Below are 21,444 nucleotides of genomic sequence, written 5' to 3'. Positions count from 1 at the left end.
ATAAACTCCAAAATCCAGCTAGCTCTCTCTTTTGTTAAATCATATTTTAGAGTGTGTTTAGGGAAAAAGAAATCACCAGAAAGGATCTATAATCATAACACACTTGGACATAACCTGATTCCAGTAAGGTAGTAACAGGCCATCTGTCACTTTCTGTGTTTCTGTAGCATCCCTATTTGTGGGTGTCTGTGTCAAATGTGGTAATATCCTCTATTCCTATGGGGTGATCACAAGATTTCCATGGAACAGGGGCAGGTGGTTGATACCAGTGAAGAAGGGGACACATTTTCTAGGTTTGCTCTGGGTGCTGTATATTTTGCGTGCAACTGGGTAAATAGCACATTAAACAGGATGTCACTGATGGCCGAGAGTCACTCAGAAAGTTGAGGTAACGAGAGTAATTAGAAGAGGTGAGCTGCCCTTCCTGGGTTAAGGGAAGACTCACTGTTGAAACACCTGTGTGCAAGGGTCCTGGATAGTATAAATGTGAAATTTCAGAATGACCAAATGACTCCATTAACTGGGTGAAGAAACACAAGGTCACACTATCATAATCTTCTTCTCCGAGTAAGCACAAATATGTGGCTGTCATTACAAGTATAACCTCTGCCTTTCATGACAATTCAACACCTACGTGTGTCACTTAGGTGTGATTAATCATGTGACACACATGATTAACACATGATTTCAATTTTGTCTGGTATCTAAAATTTAAATCAGTCATAATATGTTCATTTTATATCTTGACCCTTTCACTCAACAACATGCAGGCAAAGTGACCCACATATTGGATTTAGCTAGTCTCTCTATTTTCACTGTTTCATAACATTCCACTGAATGCAAAGTAACTTCTCCCTTCTGTTCTACATGTACAGTATATTATTTCCATGCTGGAATAACACTATATTTGCAATTTTATATCATTTCTCTTTCATTTAATGTTGTAACATAAGTGTTTTGCAAGTCATTGATAACTATTCAGAATGACTGTACCTGATTGCTACATTTACTGTCACATATTTGACTGTTTCCTGGAGTTCTGATGGAGATTGTTTCCTGTATGTGTTAGTACAAGAAAGTGCTGGTTAGCATTTTTACGGATATACATTTTTATTTGTGTTCACAGCATTTCCTTAGGTCATTTCTCAAACACTGCATTACTATTTCTTTTAATGCACATGCATATATATAATATTCCAAATTCTAATAGCTGAAGTCAAAGTTCCCCACAGAAGGGCGATACAAAATTTTTCTGAATGAGCGAAAACCCCTATTTCAGCGGGTTCTTGCCTCCACGTCATTCTGTCTGCCCATCTTGAAGGCTCTGAAGTCACACACTCCCTCTTCCTAACCCCCCTCTGCGCGAGCCTCCCCCCTCCACGACTCTCGCGGCTGCATCTCCCTTGGCCGGTCTGACCCGCCCCTCAGCCCCGGCTCCATACCCCCTGCGCCCCCAGTCCTGGCCTGGGGCCTCCGCCCCCCATTATCCCGCTTGGGCGGCCCCGCCCCCTCACCCCCCAGCGACCAGGAGGCGAGCACCATGTACCCGCGCCTGGCTCCCCCTCGAGCCTGTCCTTCCTCGGCCTCGCCCCGCCCCCAGCGTGTTGACATCACGTCCCTGCGCGCTGACGCGGGAGCGGAAGTGGCGGAGACGCGGGGCCGGGAGCGCCCGACCTGGCTGAATGGGCCTGCGGACCAAGGAGGGAGCAGCCCCGGGGGCAGCGCGCAGGCGGGGAACTTGCCGGCTGGTGGCGGGGCGGGGAGAGCCAGGGAATAATGGGGGGGCGGGACGCCCCGTCTCTCCCTCTGGGGGACAGCGGGTTTCGGGCCCTGTGTGGTCGCGGGTGAACAATCCTCGCGTGTTTTCAGTCACGTGGGCGCGACTTGCTGTGGAAGTCGTGTGGAAACTCTATGTTAACGGTGTCGTCGGAGACGCGGGGTGTTAGCCTCCGTTTAGTTTGGTTTTCCGAACTTCAGCGCAGCAGGACGGGTGGGGGCGCCCCGTGAGCACCAGGGGCTCTCCCCTCCCTCTCCTCTCCTGCAGCCCCCCCATCCACCTGCAGCCCCTCCGCACGCCTCACCTGCAGCCGCGCCCCTGTGCCCGCTCCTGCCTCCCCAGCTGCCAGACTCGCCTTGGCACTCGCTTCCCGGGACTCGGGGGTGAAGCTCTTGCCTGCGGGAGCCCAGTTTCTTCAGGAACCACCCGGAGCAAGAGGGAGGTGAGGACAAGTCGCTGCCGGTGGCTGATGCAGAGCAGGCCAGTCAGGGGACCCAGGATGGGGCGGGCTGGGGGTGCAGAGCTCTGCTCCGGTCATTTTGGGTCCTGGAGGAACATGGGGGTCAGGTCGTTCCTGAGTGTGGCCAGCACCCCTAACGGAAAGTGCATCCCCCGTGTTTGCTCCCAGTGCCTCCCTGCTGCACTGATTACCCCTGGGGTGGGTTTGCTTGGCTCCCCGCTGTGCTCCACTGATTTGTGTGTTTAATTTCTGTGTGCTTGGAATATAATTTGGGGAATTATAAGTTTACATGTTGTAATCTTCTCTGGGGCTGACACTGCCTCTCCACCCCAGGTCCAGCAGGCAGGAGGGCAGAGTCGTGTCCCAGTCTCCTGGGGGCACAAGTTCTGACCCAGGGGGTTGTTGGTGCCTGGGGCTCTGCATTTCTCACAAAGGGTCTGAGATGCTGCCCCTGCTGGTCTTGGGCCCACATGTGAGGGCTGCAGCGCTGCTTCCCTATTGTGCAGCTGACGTTGTCATTCAGAGCTTGGAAGAGGGACCTTGGACCCCTGGACACTGCCTCAGGAGGGGACTTTACACTCTCCCTTGAAGAGAATCCAGGCTTCCCGGAGACTTGAGTGACCAGGAGCCACACAGCCTGCCACACGTGACTACAAGTGTTTGGTTTTCTAAAATGGGTTATTATTAACCGACTCCTGCAGTGAAAGCAGTGGCCCTCTCTGCGTCACTAAAGGACACACCCAACAAACCTTTCAGCAGGGTCAGCTGGGTGCTGTCACAAACAGGGAAGGAAACTTTCTAAATGGGGATCATCTTTTACACTGAAGGGTGCTTTCCTAAGCTCTTGAGATCTTTTCTCTATAGATGGTGCTAAAAGTATCCCTCCTATTTCAGGGATTGAGTAAACCACAATGACTCATGGGAACTGGATATTTTGGAGAAAACCCCCTTTATCTGTCTTTTTAAAAGGTTTTTTAAAAGATACTTATTTATGCAAGCACTGGGGTACAGTCAGAAGCGTGGGAGGGTGAGAGAGTTCACCAGAGCCAGAGCGGGAAACAGAACAGGCAGACTGACGAAATACACTGCTGAGGGGAGCAGCAGGCGTGGCATGAGAGTTCTGTTGCACCATGTGGGACCCTCGCCAGTGGCCAGGGATCAAACTGGCGCTGCAGAGGCTGCAGGCAGCTTCGCAGCCCAGTGCTCAACTGCTGTCCCACTTTTTTAAAGCTTTTTTAAAGTTTTTTTAAAAAAAAATTTGCATAGAAACTGCTGTCCCACTTTTTTAAAGCTTTTTAAAAAAATTTTGCATAGAAAAACTTGGGTGCAGGCCAGATGTGTGGGAGGTTGAGAGGATTTACCAGAGACAGAGTAGGGAGCAGAACAGGAGGATCTTCTGAGATACACTGCTGAGGGGAGCAGCAGGTGAGACAGGAGAGGTCTGCTGCACCTAGTGGGTCAACTCCCGGCTGAGGATTGAACTCAGGCAAGTCATGGTGACAGCACTGGGATTTAACCCCTACCCCACCGGCGGGGGGGTGGGGGGAGAAACGCTGCACTTTACTTTTAAATGTCTTGCCACTTCCTCTGTTATGCTTGCTTTGGAGAGAAGTTGAATTTCTCTAGAAAGGAGAAAGGAATTGGCCTTTATTGAGCATCTGATGGAGATTACCTGACCCTGTGCAACAAGTTCATTGCTTTAGTTCTGTGATCTCCATTAATGACGCTATAGATATATTATTCCTACACTGTAGTTGTGGACCCTGTGGTCCAAAAGGGATCAGTAACTTCTCTGAGATGAAAAAATAAGCACAAGGGCCAGATATTTTTGGACTCCCAAATTTTCGTATTTTGTACTGAACCAGAGGATTTATAATGATGGTAAATTATAACCCTCTTGGAGGCCGGGGGAGGGAAGGAGTTTGTGTCCATCCTCAGAACAGGTCTATGGGTGCTGGGCGTCCTCCTCCATAAGGAAGGAGCTTGGGCTAAAATGAGACAGAAGAAAACTTTCAGGTATCATTGTAGCATGTGAGGATGCTGTCATTAATATTGAACATGAATTACTTAATAGTTTTAGAATGGCTCTCATCCCAAACATGATTGCTAGTCATAAGAGACTACAGTTAAAAACAACCCTTTCGGTGGGCCTCCCGGTGGCGCAGCATTTGAGCGTTGGGCTGCAAAGCTGCCAGCAGCCTCGGCAGTGCCGATTCCATCCCCGGCCGCAGGCAAAGTCCCACAGGGCTCATAGACCTCTCCTGCCGCGCCTGTTGCTCCCCTCAGCAGTGTCCTTCATCAATCTGCCTGTTCTGTTTACCACTCTGGCTCTGGTGAATTCTCTCACCCACCCACGCTTCTGACTGTACCCAGTGCTTGTAAAAATAAATAAATCTTAAAAAAAAAATAGCCCTTTTGGGCCTCCGCAGTGGCACAGCGGGTTTAGCACAGTGCTGTGAAGCTGTCCACAGCCTCTGAAGTGCGGGTTCAATTCCCAGCCGGCCAGGGAGATACCCACATGGCACGGCAGACCTCTCCCCTGTCCTTAAAGACCATCTCTTTTTTTCTTCTTTTCTTACATCCTTGTCTAGTTACTGGTTTCTCCCCCAGGGGTGGTCCCAATAATGCTCCCATCACCATAGCAGCTGTGACCCATCACCACAATCCCTTGTGCTCTTCCCTCCCCTCTGTTGAGCCCCCTCCCTCCTGCTCCAGGCTGGATGCCTTAGCTCTTGGTCAGCCTGCTAGGGTTGTCTTTTTCTTTACATTTTGTTCAGTTTCTCTGTATTTCACATCTCATATTTCTTCTCCTGATTTATTGTGGCCAGCATAATCCTTTCCAGCTCCATCCATATCACCAACAGTGGCATGAATGTGCCACAAATGTCTGTTTTCATTGCTGAGTAATATTGCCTTGTGTATCTACACCACACCATTTTGATCCATTCATCTGTTTTGTGGCATTTGAGTTGTTTCCATGGCATGGCTTTTGAAAATAGTTCTGCAGTAAACAAAGGAGTTCAGGTTTCCTGGGGTTTTTTTGTCCGTTGGGTAGATTCCTAGGAGTGGACTCACTGGATCATATGTAGACCCATTTTCAGTGTTCTGAGGAACCTCCACACAACCGTCCATAGTGGCTGGACCAGTTTGCCTTCCCACCAGCAGGGTAGGAGGCTCCCTTTTCTCCACTGCTTCTCCAGCATTTGTTGTTTCCAGGTTTTGTTTTTTTTTTTTTTTAATGTGGAGCATTCTTACTGGAGTGAGGTGTCATTTCTGTGGTTTTGATTTGCATTTCCTTGATACTAGTGATGCTGAACCTTTTTTCTGTGCCTGTTGGCCATTTACATTTCTTCTTTCGAGAAGCATCCTTTAACTTCTGCTCATTTTTTGGACTGGATTGTTTGTTTTTTTGAGATGTGTAAGCTCTTTGTAGATCTTTGATATCAGTCCCTCATCTGTCATCTGGTTTGCAAATATTTTCTCCCATTCAGCGGAGTGTCTCTTTGTTTTGATCATTGTCTCTTGCTGTTCTGAAGATTTTTGTTTATGGAGCCCCAACTGTTTACATTCTCCTTTGTTTTCTTTGCTTCTGGAGAAGAATCCTCAAAGACGTCCTGAGGATTGTGTCATGGAGTGTTGGATTGTGTTCCCTTCTGTGTATTCTATGGTGCCAGGTCCACATGCAAGTCTTTCATCCACTTGAGTTGGTTTGTGTATAGTGTGAGGTAGTGGTCTAGTTCCATTCTTTTGCATGTTGCAATCCAGTTTCCCCAGCACCGTTTATGGAAGAGGCAATTCTTTTTCCAATGTATATTATTTGCTCCTGTGTCATAGGTTAGTTCCTCATTGTTCTCTGTGTCTGTTTATGTTCCAATAAAGATTTCATTATAACAGCTTTGTAATATTGTTTGATGTATGGGAGTGTAATACCTCCTTTCTCCCCCACCCCTTTCAGTAAGAACTATCGCTACTAGAGGTTTTTGTGATCCCATGTGAATTTGAACCATTTTGGTTCCATTTCATTGAAGAACACCACTGTAATTTGTATTGGAATTGCATTGAATTTGTAAATTTCATACAAATAGGAAGTCCCACCTAGGTTTGTTACATTTTTCCAATTATGGAACATTCATAAAACAGAGTGTTAATAAAAAAGTAGGTGTCATTTTCTATAATCTAAAAAGGTGTTATTTTCTATAAATTCTAAAACAGACAAAGTAGGTCTGTTCTCTAGAGATGAAGAATATTTCAGATTGAACGGCAAAGGCATTTTATCATATAATAGATGACAAGTTACTGATTGTATAATATTAGGCTATTCTTCCACTTTTCCGCTGATGGAACTTTAAGTAAGTTCGTCCTTTTCTCATCTGCTTTATGTGCCACCAGAGAAAATGTTGCACTCACGTGCCATAATTGCAGGATAGTGCCAGTGTGATTTATAAAGGAATCAAAGAGAGGAATTAATTCAGGAAATTCAAAACATGAAACTGGAAAACAGGAAATTGATAATGAAGTTAGAGCCATGTCTCTGGTCACCTGTGTCTGTGAAATCCACGATCCTCGATTGCAGGCTGGTCACCAGCCGCTGGACAAGGCAGGGCCAGACCCACTCATCCGTGGACTGTCCTTTCTGAAGCTGGGCCTGGGGTCTGAATTTGTACCTGGAAAGAAAGGGCATGTCGCTGCTGTCCTGGGTGGGCTGGTTCATGTCCTCCTTTCTTTGCCTCCTGGGGAGAGAAAAGGGAGGAACCAGATGTTTCCAGAGGACTGTCTGTAGTCCTTCCCATGGTCCTCGCTCCCTCACAAAAGACAACCTGTTGTGTCACGTCATTTATTTACAGCCTCAAAAAGCTCTTCAGTGGCTCCCACTGTCCGCACTCAGGCTAAAGTCCAAGCCTCCAGACAAGCTTGCAAGAGTCTTGCCATCAGCTCCTGCTGTCTCAGGCCTGCGGCCCCTCTCTGACAACCTCCTGTGTCAGGTGCCCCTTCCAGGGAAAACTGTGGCATCTCAAGCTCCCTATCATAACTCTTGCAGCATCTGTTAAAGTTCCCTGTGTCCCTGATGCCTCCTGAGGGTGCTCTGAGCTGTGGGTTCAGCTCAGCTCGTGTCCTTGGCATCTAGCAGACAGTGGGTGCTTGGCAACAACAGGTGAAGGGGTCGTGTCTACCTGTTGAGTCCAGGGGATACTGGAAACCGAGGCTCAGGTATAGGAGTAAAAATCTATATCCTCCACCCCGGGCCTACCTGAGCCTAGAACCTTCTATTTTGGCAGAGAAGGTCGTCTCAGTGCTCTTGCCAGTCAGCTCCTATCACTCCTTATTCAATGCAGGTGGAAGCACAAACCTGGGGGGGAAGTGCTGGTGCAGCCCTGCCCACCTCTCTCTCAATTGTCAGGGTCCTTGATGCCAGGAATGACCCTGTCAGGCAGGCACTAATCCCTTATGGACAGAGGGGAGGGTGCAGTTGTCGCATCCCCATGGTGGGGCTTCTGTCCATGGGGAGGACGAAGGTGCTCAGAGAGTCTGTGCGGCTTCCATCCCAGGCAGCGACCAGCTCCAGTAGGACCCGGGGTGTGGTGGACACAGCTGCAGGGAAAGGCTCCTGGGTGGACCACGGTGCATTTTTACCTTGTTCCATTGTGTCCTCTGCTCAGAGCACTCAGAGCACAGCAGTGATCAGACCTTCCCATGCCCGTGGGTCTCCTGGGGATCCACTCACAGTGTGGGTTCTGACCCAGTGGGGTGCTCAGGAATGAATCCGGACCTCTGTGCTCCTCCGTGCCCAAAACGCAAACTGCCAGAGCCTGGTGGTTTTCCACATCCAGCCCTCCCTCCCCTGGGTCCTCCTGACCGTTGCCCCCCACCCCCCCGCTCCTCCTTCAGCTACCCACAGGGAGATGCTCCTCACCCTCCCTCTGGGCTCACCTTCTGCCCAGATGAAAGCACAGTGGGTGCTGCCCCACTGGGTTCTGCAGGACCAGGTCCCTCCCCTCCTCCACTACAGGTCCACAGCCCTGACTACGACTTCATTCCAAGTCTTGGGGGAGCCCTGACAGGGGATGACGGGACTCACACACAGTGGTGACACCCATGCACAGTCCTGCTGCATCAAGGCGGTATGGACGTTCCAAGTGAAGTGGAGACAAGTAGCCCACATTTCCTCCACAGATGGTGACAGTCTCAACGCTCTAAGATCCATGAGGAAGGCTCAAGTGTCCTTGGGTGGAAATGTGGGTGAGGATGCCCATTTTATGGCATCTGTACACAGTTCCATTTCAATTTTGCTCAGATGGTTTGAGCTTTAGACTAGAACATTCACTGCCTTTGTTGAAAATCTCCATGTCAAATACAATACAGGGCATGGGCAGACATCACCCAAGTCTTCTGGCACAGACATTGCCAGTGTCTTTGTGATGTTCTTTCGAGGACGGCTGACATCAGTTTGTTTAGAGTTAAATATTTTCAGGTAAAAATAAAATTCCTTTTTTAAAAAAGGGACTTTAGATATTGTTGGTGCGCTTATGGTCCCTTGACATGGCTCTGCTCATTTGCAGAGGTTTTTTTTTTTCCTTCCTCAGTTCCTCATTGGCGTCTTAGCACCCAAATAATTGATGGTACTTATGGCCTCGTAGGGTGGCAAGCCTTCCCGGAAGTCAGCCTACTGCTGCACTTCAGCATAGTGGAGCTCTCTGTTCTGCTGCCACCGTCTTTGTTGTTGACTGGAACCTCTGCTGCCCTCAGGATCTTAGCTCTAGGGGGAGGCAGAAAATGGCAGGGTGCCATCTGGCAGGGCACTGGGATGGCTTTCAACGTGGAACGAGTTCATTGGGAACACAGGAATTTCATTCTATTCTGTCCTATTTTTCTGGTTTGTGTTTTGGTAAAGGCGATGAACTAGTCAGAGCAAGGATCTTCCCGTCATTTCAAATTTTGTGTTATGAAACGTCGTGGCTCCACTCACCATTTTGCCTTGTACCTTTACACTGGCTTGTGCATGCACAGCTTTTACAGAGCTTGTGTCTGAAAGCTGGACATGTCTGGATTTTGAAAGAGTGTCTTATTTCACTTTTTTTAAACCAAATCAAATCAATATGAAGCTTCTGGGTGAAACAATAAACTTAAAATTTTAGAAATTAAAAAAAAAGGCAAAATGTGTTTATTGGTATTAACAGATGAGCAGGAGTCTAGGTTCGGGCCAGAAACACAAACCCCTTCACTGAAATAGTTGAGATGAGCTTGACTCTCTCTCTACATGAAGCCACTCTGCCCGTGCCTGCATGACTAGCAGGAAGGCCGCATTTTCATCCGTGTGAAAAGTTCTTGTATGACCACAATGGAATGATTTACTTCAATCGTCATGTTACTGCTTCCTTTCCCCCTGCCAAGGATCGGGGATGTGAGTGCCCTGATGATGTGTTCATCCTAAGAGAGAGCTGTGTACCTTCTAGAAAACTTGAAGGGTAGAATAAAACCAAAGTGATCAAGGGTCAGCTATGATTTTTCATCCGAAGAGAAATGCTTTTATGAGCTTGCTGACTTTCACCCTCGTCATTTTCAGTACCTTGAATTGTGAACAGTAATACCCATGTATCAGGGCAGGTAGGATACATGTAGAATTTCAGAATCACAAAATGAACTCCACTGGATGAAGAAACACAAAATCACATACTATCCTCTGCGTCACTGAGTCTGCACAGTAGGTGACCCTCTCAATCACTGTTTCCTTTGCTCACCATGACACGTTCCCACACAATCATATATTATTGAATGTATAATAAAATCATGCTTTTTATTTTGCCTGGTGTTTAAAATATAAATAAATCATATTATGTACATTTTCCACTCTAGGCTCTTTCACCCAACAGTATGTGAGTGAGGCGATCCACAGACTTGGCTGTGGCCAGAGGCTGGTGTTTCCACTGCATAGAATATTCTACTCAGTGCCAAGTAAGTGTCCCTTTCTATGGCACAGGCATGCTGGATCATTCCATTCATATTTTCTATCCAAGCTGGAATAGCACCACCTCACGAACCATGCACGCCCATTTCTTCAGGGATCACGGTGGCAGTTTATGTATACGGAACTCTTGGACTGCTCCTGGGGTTTTCACTGAGGTTATTTCCCAGCATTTGTTCCTGTAGATAAATGAAGTGCCAGGGACATCTCCACAAGTACATATTTTTCGTTTTCCAAAGTCCTTTCCCAAACACTGAACAGCTCTTTCTCCATGGCTGATTCTCAGGCCCCAGCACCACGGGAGGACAGCAGGCACTGCTCTCAGGAGTGAGAGGAGCCCTGCACCCGTGCTTCCCAGCACCGCTTCATCCTCGCCCTTAAGGCTTTGGCACCATCTGTCCCCCATCTGTCCCCCACCGCCAGTCCTGCCCTTCTCCCTGGGTCCCGCCTCTCCTTGCTGGGCCTCCGGGCGCTCCCTGCTCACGGTAGGCCTTGGACACCGTGCGTTTTGGGTCTGGGTCCTCTCCTTCTCCGACAGCTGTGGGGGGATGGCGAGGGTGGATTTCAGCTCCTCGGAGCCCTGTTCTTGTCCACTTTGGCACCGAGCCCTTGGGCAGGGGCAGCTCAGTGCACCCTCTCCCCGCTGGCTCCGTCCACGCTGCTCCCTGTGTTCCTCGGCCTGTCAGGCCAGAGGAAGTTCCCTGAAGATGTGGGGGATGTCTTCCCCGCACCCCCATCGCCGCTCAGGGCCTGGTGGTCCTGGTGGGAATGTCTGGGCCAGGAAAGGGTTGGGTGGGCAGCACCACCCACTGGTTGCCGTGGGCAGTGCCCCGGGAGGAGACAAGGGGGCACAGGAGAAGGCTGAGGGTCTCAGGGCAGCCCCGCTCTAAAGCGGCTTGCTGCACTGTGGTCCTCACCCACCCGCTTCAAAGGGACTCACACTGCAGGCACCCACATAAGGTTAACAAAGGTTTATTTACAAGGGAAGGGGAATGAGGAAATGAATGACTCAGGGAGAAAAGGGAGATAAAGTCTTTAATGCGCCCTACCCGTTCCTCCAACATGGAATCCCAATGACCCTCTGAGACCAAACCTGCCTGGACGAGAGCACGAGCCAAGTCCCCGAGACCCCCTAACAGGGCTGGTTTTATTTACAAACAGAGAAGATGGCCGCTTAACACTTAACCTTAGGTCCTCGCAACTTCCCTTTGGGGATCATGGGACTTGTAGTTCCCAGTGACTTGACGGAGTGGGGTTGGCATCCACAAAGCCCGTATGGAGTTTGCTCAGGACATCCTTTCCCCCTGTAGGGGCAGGAAGGGCACAGAACAGGTTTTCTATGATCCGAACAGACCAGGTAAAGGAGAGCCCTGGAGCCCTCAGTGGGTTTCTCAGGCTTTTATTGAGCATTTACATGTAGTGCAGCTACCAGATAGATACACGGCAGGCAGGGGTGCCATAGGCCTCCAAGCCCCTGGCAAATCTTCACTCTGGCAGGGTTCTCTGGTGTTCTTTTTCCCCTTTTCTCTCCTGCTTCTCTCCTTCTTCCTCCTGCCTCTGCTTCTGCTTCCCTTGGTGACTATCTCTTTACTCCTCCCATGGCCCACAGAAGTAAACAACACAACAATGTAACAACTGGAGGTGCCCTTCAGGCAGGGCAATCCTAATGGTGGGATGGCAGAAAAGCCTGAAAACCATTTACCCTACACCCCCCAATGAGGGGAGTGGGGAGCCAAGCGAGGACTTGAGCCCAACACTGCTTCCCTCTTCTGCAGGGTGCGGGGATGGTGCCCTCAGCCTGCTGGGGTGGCTGCCCAGGAGCCAGCAAAGGCGGCCCCCCTGCAGCTTTAGGCCCCCCCAGGAATGGAGGCCCAATCAACACAAGTGGCCCTGGGCATGCAGGACAATTGAGCCAGATCCCAAGGCTGGCGTCCCCTGGGTCCTGCTGCTTTTCCACCCTATTCTGTCATGTCTTTTATTTCTCAATTCTCTCAGAGTCCTCTCCCCATCCCCGCTCCCTCAGCCAGTCTCAGGCAATTGACACCCAAACAGGGGCCTGAGGGGAGGACAGGCTCCTGCCCCCACAGTGGGGGATATAAGGGCGAAAAAGCCTCAAAGGTTGATAGGCACAGGCCTGAGGCCCGGCTGGGTGGGAAGGACTGGGGGCTCCTGGGGAGCAGATGGGACAAACTGATAGTGAGAAGCCTGAGTCTGTGAAGCTTCTTGGAAGTTTGCTGAGCACCTCGCCTGGTGGTGCGGTGCTTCAGCACTGGGCTGCAAAGCTGCCCACAGCCTCTGCAGCGCCGGTTCGATCCCCGGCTACAAGGGAGGGTCCCACATGTTGCACAGACATCTCTTGCTATGCCCGCTGCTCCCCTCAGCAGTGTACTTTGATGGTCTGTCTGTTCTGCTCTCCGCTCTGGCTCTGGTGAATTCTCTCTGGTTTCTGTTCAGGTAATCTAAAAATCATGATGCTCTTTTACCCTCAGGGTACTTGCTGAGCCTTGTCAGAGGAAGAGAGCTATTCTTAAATCACTCTGAATTTCATCCATTGACAGACTGATGCTGACCACACTGCTGCCAAAAGACTGCATTCAGGGGCGGCTGCGGTCAGAGCACCAGTTTGGTGCATCACATAACTCTACCGGGTTTTTCTTCCCTGTGTGGTTGCCATTTCTCCTGAGTGTGGGGAGGGGTCATCTGTACTTTGATGTAGAATTTGCTCTTTGAGCTGCTGTCCAGGGCACTCCAGGACTGACTTCTAACACGAAGGCTTGATCACGATCAACCCTAAAGTGATACTCCTTTGTAAGTCACACTCTGTGTGACTCCTTTGTAATTGCTCTCACTAAACTTACCCTGTTTTCAAAGCCTTAGGCTTGTAGGGTGACGACTGGAACCTGTGATTTCTGCCAACAACACTCCGCATTTTTGGAGTTTGAGATTTTTTTTTCTCCTACGCCTATGGAGAAAAAACTGTAGTTGTGCAAAATATTCCTCCTGGCATAACTAAGAAAATGGCCTGTGTCTGCATGTTGTGTCTGCAGGGCCTTTCCTCGTGCCTGTCTTGGCCTCTAAAAGGCTGTTGACATTCTGAACGGAGAAATGTGATAAAACTAGCACAAGTGGTATGTTCCTTAATCCCCTTCCTCCCTGACAGGTCTGCGCCTGGACACCCCACAGCAGCTGCCCCCCCCCACCCCCTGGCCTGGAGCCTGTGACCTAGGCATTGGGGCCTGAGGACCCGTTTTCTGCCACTGGGTTCTAGCATGTGGGTCCCACGACCCACTCCTGAGAGACAGGCACCTGTTTTCTTTTGTTGTTCTCGGGGGCCTCTGGCCTTCAACGCCTTCATCACTCTGAGCGCATTCCCCCCACCCTGCCCGTGGTCCCCCGTGTCCACCCCCGTCCTCGCCCTGTGCCGTCCCCTTTCCAGCTGGGGTCCTCAGGCTGTGCTATGGGCAGGTCTGGGCGCCTCCCCAGCATATCTCTCGTGCCCAGGCTCCCGCCAGCAGGCCCCCCGTCCGGCCGGGCCAGGCCAGGCCATCTTTCTCCGGCCCAGAGCCCGGGCGCAGTTGGGGCCAGGCTTCCTCTCCGGGGCCTGTGTCCCCGGCACCATGTCCTGGGTGCCTCTCCAGCGAGGCCCGTGGGCAGCGGTGACGGGCCCTCCCCTCCAGGCAGGCGATGCCCTGTGCGTCTGCAGACCCATCTGAGTCCACGAGGTCAGGCTGCCAGTCAGTCTCAGGCGCCGACCCCGAGGGGCCTTCCAAGTCAGCTGGGAACCCCGGCTGGGTGGCCGGGCAAGGCGGGCATCAGGGGCGAGGAGGCCCTGGAGCTGCGCAGTGGACGCCTGGGATAAGATGGGAGCCAGGCGCGCTGGGTGCGGCTTTGGTCACGGCAGCGAGGCCTCAAGAGGAGCCGATGGGGCTGGGGCCGGCACTCCCGATGAGCGCCCGGTCTCCCTCCCTCTTTCCTGCCTCCTCCCTCGCGCCGCGGGGACTGTCCTGCCCGCGAAGGGCCAGGCCTCGCGCCTCAGCGCCTCCCGCGTCCTGCAGTCAGGGTCACCAAGCAGCAAGGCCCGAGGCTTCTGTGCATTGGGTCTTCCCGAGGCCCGTGGGGATGGGGGGGCCGAAGACCCCAGCAGTGGGGAGCCGGGCAGGACACGGGTGGACACAGGGAAGGACGCGGGGACACGGGGTGGGCCGGGCGGCTCCGCCCCATGGAGCCCCCCAGGCACTCGGGAGGCCCGGCCTAAACAGTGCCCTCCCGGCACCCCAGGCGGCGGTGGCCAGCCCTGTCCGGCTCCGGCCGGCCCGCCGAGGCCACCTGGCAGCTGGACGGGGTGGCTGGCTGGGGGTGGAACTCATGCTGCCATGGCTGTGACTGGCTTCGTAGTTCTGCATCTTAACCCCTTGGGCCACCACGGAAGCCCTGATGATGATGTAAACTTTTATGACATGGACAGTACATGACATTTATATTTTAAGCACTTTAAAATATTGCTTAAAACAAGTGAAAGCTTCCCTAATCAAAACTGTTGTAATCAGTTTCCTGATGGAGAATGAGAAAAAGTTCACATGTGAAATCAACAGGACATGCAAAATGTACTGCTTTTTGGAATGTTTTTGTCTTAGGAATGGTTTTGGTCAGCCAGCAGCCTTCCTGCCATAAACAAAACAGTTTCAGGAACTTAGGATACAAGTGGGAAATTCCATTCTAAAGTAAAACTCTGAGGACATGTTCATATGATTTAGGTGCAGATGCTACTGGGAGGATAGAAGAGAATGTGGTTCAGAAACTAAATGTGCCACATTGGCCTGTATGCTATCAGAAATGACATGTGGGACGGGACCAAAGCAAGGTCATAGTGCTAGTTAGAACAGACACTGGGGGAGGAGGGATTCTGCAAGAACAAGAGCAAAGGCCCCATGTGGCAACAGGATGTGGCAGAAAGAAGGGCAGCTCATTTGGGGTGGCAGGAAACAGGGAGAGGTTAGCAATAGACAGGGCTCAGACATGTGAGGGCAATGAAAACGTTAAGAAGGGGCTTAGGTTCAGTTCCAAGCATAGCACTGGAAGGTTTTAGGCAACAGAATGATGATCTGATTTATGCTTTCACTCTTTGTTTTTAGGATGGTTGATGATTAAGGGAGGACAGAAGAAACCAGTTAGGAAACAACAGTCCTGATGAGCAGGACTCACAGTAGGGCTGTAATTGGGGAGCTGTGGAGACTAAGAAATGACTGGTGGCTTTTGAAATGTAGCCAAAAGGTAATGATGGCTTGGATGTGGGAGATGAGGAAGAAAGGAACCAAGGCAGACATATAGGAACTGGCCTGAGCAACTGGAACATGATGGGGAATAATGAGATGGGCTCTGGGGTAATGAGCTGGAGGAGCTGGTAGGCAGTGGACATTTGTGGTTTCATAGTACCCATGTGATGCTCGACATGCTGATTGAAACACCCAAGTGGAGGTGATGACTAGGCAAGTGGTTCTTCAGAGCTGGGGTTCTAGGGAGTGGTGGGTCAGACATTTTGGAGTCATTGGTTTCTAGAGGATGTTGGAAGCCAAGGAAAGGATTAGTTCAGTTAAGGACAACAAAGGAAATGACACATGCAAGCATGTTTGAAAGAAAAACTGGAATAAGCATTGGAATCAGCAACTGAAACAGAAGAAGTGGCCAGTGACACAGCTCTGTGCAGCAGCTCAGGAAACAGAAGAGTATTTGCAAGAGGGAGGAGCAGAACTTCTCAAAGCTACTGATAGATCAGGTTCTCTATAAGGAGACATGCAGCAGGAAGCCTGCCCTGTGCATCTTCACCCCCTAAGACAAATCATCACCCTCCACTCTTCATACCTATGAAATGAGGCCACTGGAGCAATACTCTTCCAGTTCTGACTTTTCAGTCCTGACACCCCTGAGCCAATGCTTCTGAAAGTTGGGGATTCTGGCTGTGCTCCAGGGTCCTGGCTTTGGCTGCTCAGGTGAGACACAGTCCTCACCTGATACTGTGAGTGAATGATCAGGGTAGGCCTGGGAGGTGAAAGGGAAGTCTGCAGCTTGAGTAGCAGTAGAACCCCTACTGTTCACATGTACCCACCATTTGCAGATCACAGGGCAAGTTCCTGGAGGGCTCAGGGTCACAACATCTAAACCTGTCCTTTGCCAACCAACTGGCCCAGTTTGTGCAAGAGGGAGGTATTTCTAAGCCAGAAACCTGTAGTGGTGGCTGACCACCCCCAGCTGTACCAGCCCCATCTATGTCAGCTTAGAGGGTGTCCCACAGCATGGGGCGTCCATGGAAGGCAGCACACCATGACAGGCACACACCCCATGTTGAGCTGGCTGGTGACAACTCTTGACAGTGTGAGAAGGGCCTCTGCACTTGCACTAGCAGGTAAGACAGGAATTTAGCAGACGTGGGGAAAAGGAAATCTACAGGCTGTGAATTAAAGCACCTGCCAACCTGCCAGAGTTGCCCCTGCCTCTGGCCCTGCCAGGTGGCTGAGAAACGTGCTCAGCTCATTGGCAAAAAAAGGAGGAAAACTATGTCCTAGATAGTTTTAAATGTTAGGATGCGAAGAACAGACTTTGTTGCATCTTATGCTCACAATATTCTACAGTTTATAAATGTCAGTTGATTTTGTAGCATCACTTCTGAGATGCATCAGAGTTTAAGGGAGTGACTGTATTGAGATCTTTAAAAGCCAAACTCTATTGCGGTTTTCTCACCAGAAATGAAACAGCCTCTGAAGCATTATATGGGTTTTAATTAACTTGGTAAATTTCAATCTCTAATAAGTCATATAAACAAACCTCTTAGCAGTAGCTTATTTGTTAGGACTGAAAACCACTGGGGTTTCCCTCTGACTGTGGCTGTTGCCTCTGGCTCTGACCTTGTAAGGAGCCACTGTGATGGCACCAACAAAGCCTATATAAGCCCTGCCTGGACCCAGGCTGTGTCCTTAAGAGCTGAGAAGCTTTGCATGGTGACATGTGGACTCAGAGGTAGCAAGCGTGCGATCTCTTCTGCTTTGGCTTTTTTTTTTTTTCCCTTTTGGTTTATTTATTTATTTATTTATTTATTTATAGTTATTTTATTTCTTTGCTTTTTTTCGCTTTTTAGCATTTACCTTTGTTTTCTTATTTTTTTCTTTTTTAATCATTTTCATTTTGGGGGTTGTCTTTTCCTTTACTTTTAAATTTTCTTAATTTTTCTTCTTAATTTTTTAATTATTCTCATTTTTCCTTCTTAGCCATGTATTTTTCCCAATTTCTCCTTTGTATTTTTTTTAAAAGATTTATTTATTTATTTATTATTTATTTATGCAAACACTGGGTACAGTCAGTAGCGTGGGAGGGTGAGAGAATTCACTAGAGCCAGAGCGGGGAGCAGAGCAGGCAGAAGGACCGAAGTACACTGCTGAGGGGAGCAGCGGGCGGCAGGAGAGGTCTGCGTGCCATGTGGGACCCTCCTCCGGTGGCCGGGGAGCAGCCGGGGATCAAACTGGTGCTGCAGAGGCTGCGGGCAGCTTCACAATCCAGCGCTCAACCGCTGCGCCACTGAGAAGGCCCTCCTTCGTATGTTGTTTGTCCTTTTTCCTCATGCCTGTTTTTCTACCTTTTTATTTTAGTTGTTAGTTTCTAATTGTTTTCTTTTCTTTTGTCATTTGTTCTTTGTTTTTTTCTTCTTTTTTTTAATTTCAGTGGTTAGTTTTTAATTTTTTCCATTTTAAAATTTTTGTTTATCTCATTTTAAATTTTTTGATTGTGATTTTCATTTAGTTTTTTGTGTTTTTAGTTAGTATTTAGTTGTGTATTTAGTTGTGTTTTAGTTAGCATTTTGTGTAGTTAGTTAGTATTACTAGTAAGTTTAGTATTGTTAGTATTGTTGGTATAGTTAAGCTAGCACTGTTAGCATTTTGTTTAGTTAGCTTAGTGAGTACTTTTTATTAGCATATAATAAACAAAGCATCCTGGCACAGTTAGTACTGGTTAAATACTTAACTTAGTGGCAGTTAGCATAGTCAGGCTGCTGGTCAGGATAGTGAGTGCAGTAGGCGGTCAGTATGCTGGGCACCCTAGGTTCTAACGACACTATAATGGGAAGTTACCAGATGCTCCAGACCCTGGGTGAGGGCTCCTACACCAAGATGAAGCTTTCCTGACACACGCTAACTGGCACTGAGGTGGCCATAAAGATCATCCAAAAGTCACAGAAGAGAACAGAGGTTCCCTGGCCCAGGAGGTATGCTTCAGAGCCACCTGCACATTGTCCAGCTCTTCCAGGTCCTGGACACCAAGGGCGAGCTCCTCCTGGTGAAGGAGCACATGGAGAACTGGTGCACATGGAGCACATGGAGAGCTACTCGACTACCTGCAGGACCATGGGAGCCTGATAGAGAGCAAGGTCTGCAGTAAATTCCAGCAGATCCTCTCTGCCCTAAGCTGCTGCTACTACTAAGGAATTATGTCCTGGGACTTGAATCCTGAGAACCTCTTGATGGACCTTCAAAAGAACATCAAGCTGGTGGACTTCAGCCTGAACATGCAGTGCTCCAACACTCAGCTGAGTACGTCCTGTGGCAGCCCCAAGTATGCCGCCCCTAAGATCTACCCTCTGCAACACTGTGATGGGGGACATCTGGAGCCTGGGAGTGGTGCTGTACTTGATGGTGACTGGGTCGCTACCCTTTGTGGGGGACAAGCTTTGGGAGCTCAGGCGGCATATCTTCAGCGGCTCTTTCCATGTGCCCGACTACCTGTCGCACCAGTGCTGGGAACTGATGAGCAAGTTGATGGCACTGAACCCCTGGAGAACAAGAACAAAACCATCCTTCAACACCCCCAGGTACAAGTGACAGAGGAAATCCTGGCCTTCAGGGAGCGGTCCTATGTCCACCACAACCCGGCCATTACTAAGGCCTTGGTCACCATGGGGTTAAACAGAGACCATATCCACAGCTCGGTGTCACAGAGTAAGTACGACTTCATCATGAGTACATACCTTATGCTCCACTGAGGACAAAAAAGTCCCAGGGAAGTGAGCAGCTGATTTTTGTTTTGTTTTGTTTTTCCTAACAGTGGTATGGAGCTGTAGAAGGCCTGTTCTGTGGTCAGCAGGAGCTGCAGGCTCCTCTAGGCTCCCTGAGGAGTCAAACTTCTGGGAATCCAGAGGAGGAAGATTGATGGTGAGAGCAGCAGCCTGCGGGGAAGGGAATGGAGGAAAGATGGGTTTTCCAAGGTAAATGGCTGAAGGTCGCATTTCCATTCTGAGTTTGTTCTTAAATCAGAAGGGATTCAACAAAAAAGAATGCAATGTACAAAAATAATTCATCACTTTTTAAAATTTACCAAGTTCTAGATTATGACATCATCAGCCTGTGTTGTGTGTCCACCCAGCTGATGGTGGAGTAAAGTGGAGCTGGTGAAGGGCCAGGAAGGCAGCAGAACTGGTGAATGGGTGGAGCCTCTGGAGGCCCCAGGGACAAAGGCCTCCAAATTCAGGGCCTCACTTCCCTATCTTAGGCTCTGTCTGGGCAGACTGGCTGGGCATATTGCAATGATGTAAGAGAACACAGTGAAGCTCTTATATCTGAGTGGTGTTTTCATTGACTTACATCAAAGGAAGCAAGTCTCCTTGGCTTTGGACCATTTTAAAAACTCAAATTCAATCTTGGAAAATAGCTCACCTGTGTAGATAATGGGGGTCCAGAAAGGGCCTCCTGGGTTCCAAACTGGGCACAAATGTCATGGAGAAGCCCTGGAAGCATCCTCATGGAGCCTGAAATGGCTGCTCTCCCTCTACCCATAACCAGAAAACACCATGTGAGGATTCAGAGGGGAAAGCTGCTGTTTGATTGTTGACTTCTTACTAAGACTTTATGAATGCAGGTCACAGAGGATGGCTGCGACTGAGGTGGCTCCTGATGAAATGATGGGCTCCCATCACTGCTGGACTGAACTTTCAGATTACCTGCTCTTCCTGTGGGAGCTCTGGAGGCTTGGAGGCATCTGAATGCTGTTTTTCCACTTGATGAAGACAGTTGGAAATGGATCTTTTTGTTAAAATTTCTATCCAATGAAACATTAAATCAGTGTTTGAAATAGACTGCATATACTTGTATGTATGAATGCACACACAATTCTAATACATGGTAATCACATACTTAAATTTTCTTTAAAATCCCTGTGATCAGCAGTGAAAATTTTAGAAATTGTAGAAAGTCACATCCATAATAGGGTGATATGAAATGGCCTTGTAAATTCATACCTGTGAAACAGACTGACCTGGGAAACAGACCTGCCAATGTCTATGTAATTAGGTATTTGGGCTCTTCTATTTAGGATCATGTGCATGTCCTTGCACTGTGACTGTGCATGTGTGTGCACCTGAGGATATGTGTGCATGTGTCTATGCATGTATGTGCCTGTGTGTGTGGATGTGTGAATGTGCATATGTGCATATGTGTGCTTACATGTATGTGTTCAGTTTTCATTTTTCTTCTGTCATCTGAAAGACATGTAGAAAGCTGTAGAGAATTGGTATAATTTCTTTAAAAGTTTCATAGAATTCACCCATGAACTCCTGGTGCTCTCCATTTTAGAATTATATTATTCAATTTGGCATCTATTTAAATGCTCAATATTCAGAACAAGATAGCCTTATTTTGAAATAGAACATCTGTTTTTTTTTTTACTATATTTGAATATTTAATAGAAGCAAAGTAACCTTGAACTATTTTTTAGTTTGGGACCAACAAATGCTTACATTGATGTTGATGAAGTTTTCAGATAATTACATTAATGTTGATGAAGTTTTCAAATAATTAGAAAAAAATTAGAGTAAAAGGGGTATTTTTGATATTAATATCATAAATTGCTTATTTAAAATCTTTGATAAAAATAAGACAGAGATTGTTATATATGTTATTACAAATTCATTGCAGATTTGTCTATTAGTAGGTTAGCATATTTTAAAATGGTATCCTGTACAAATCACAGACTCTATTTTTTAAAGACTTATAAAATCATTTATACCTTAGACAATATCTCAACATTTAAAAATTAAGGATATTTATTAATAACATCCCATATAAAATTCAATAATATTGTATATCTCCCCACTTTTCTCCATTTACTACCATATAATGTGGCATATACCATATAATATGTGCTTATCCCATATAATATCTACTATCTGTGTAATACATGCATCCTACTATATAAGCAATACTGAGGGGT

At 48.5% G+C, this 21,444-nt stretch overlaps 1 protein-coding gene across 7 annotated transcripts; it reads left to right on the top strand.

The window, feature by feature from the left end:
• Positions 1 to 1,796: 1,796 nt before the first annotated feature.
• On the top strand, positions 1,797 to 20,561 carry LOC119236270 (uncharacterized). Of its 7 annotated transcripts, none has more exons than XM_054691331.1 (6): positions 1,797 to 2,219; positions 2,744 to 2,883; positions 10,089 to 10,187; positions 18,481 to 19,178; positions 19,285 to 19,444; positions 20,095 to 20,561. In XM_054691331.1, exons 4-6 carry the CDS (start codon positions 18,671 to 18,673, stop codon positions 20,216 to 20,218), a joined length of 792 nt encoding a protein of 263 aa, XP_054547306.1. In that variant the 5' UTR covers positions 1,797 to 2,219; positions 2,744 to 2,883; positions 10,089 to 10,187; positions 18,481 to 18,670; the 3' UTR covers positions 20,219 to 20,561. The 7 variants fall into 7 exon arrangements, with proteins under 7 accessions (XP_054547306.1, XP_054547305.1, XP_037355913.1 ...); XM_054691330.1 differs by having other exon boundaries at positions 18,311 to 19,178; XM_037500016.2 differs by lacking the exon at positions 2,744 to 2,883 and having other exon boundaries at positions 18,311 to 19,178.
• The last annotated feature ends 883 nt before the right edge of the window (positions 20,562 to 21,444 follow it).

The sequence above is a fragment of the Talpa occidentalis genome, unplaced genomic scaffold (assembly GCF_014898055.3).
Source record: "Talpa occidentalis isolate TD23 unplaced genomic scaffold, MPIMG_talOcc4v2.1 talOcc4.9, whole genome shotgun sequence".
Lineage (NCBI taxonomy): Eukaryota > Metazoa > Chordata > Mammalia > Eulipotyphla > Talpidae > Talpa > Talpa occidentalis.
This window is presented reverse-complemented; position numbering and strand designations above follow the sequence as displayed.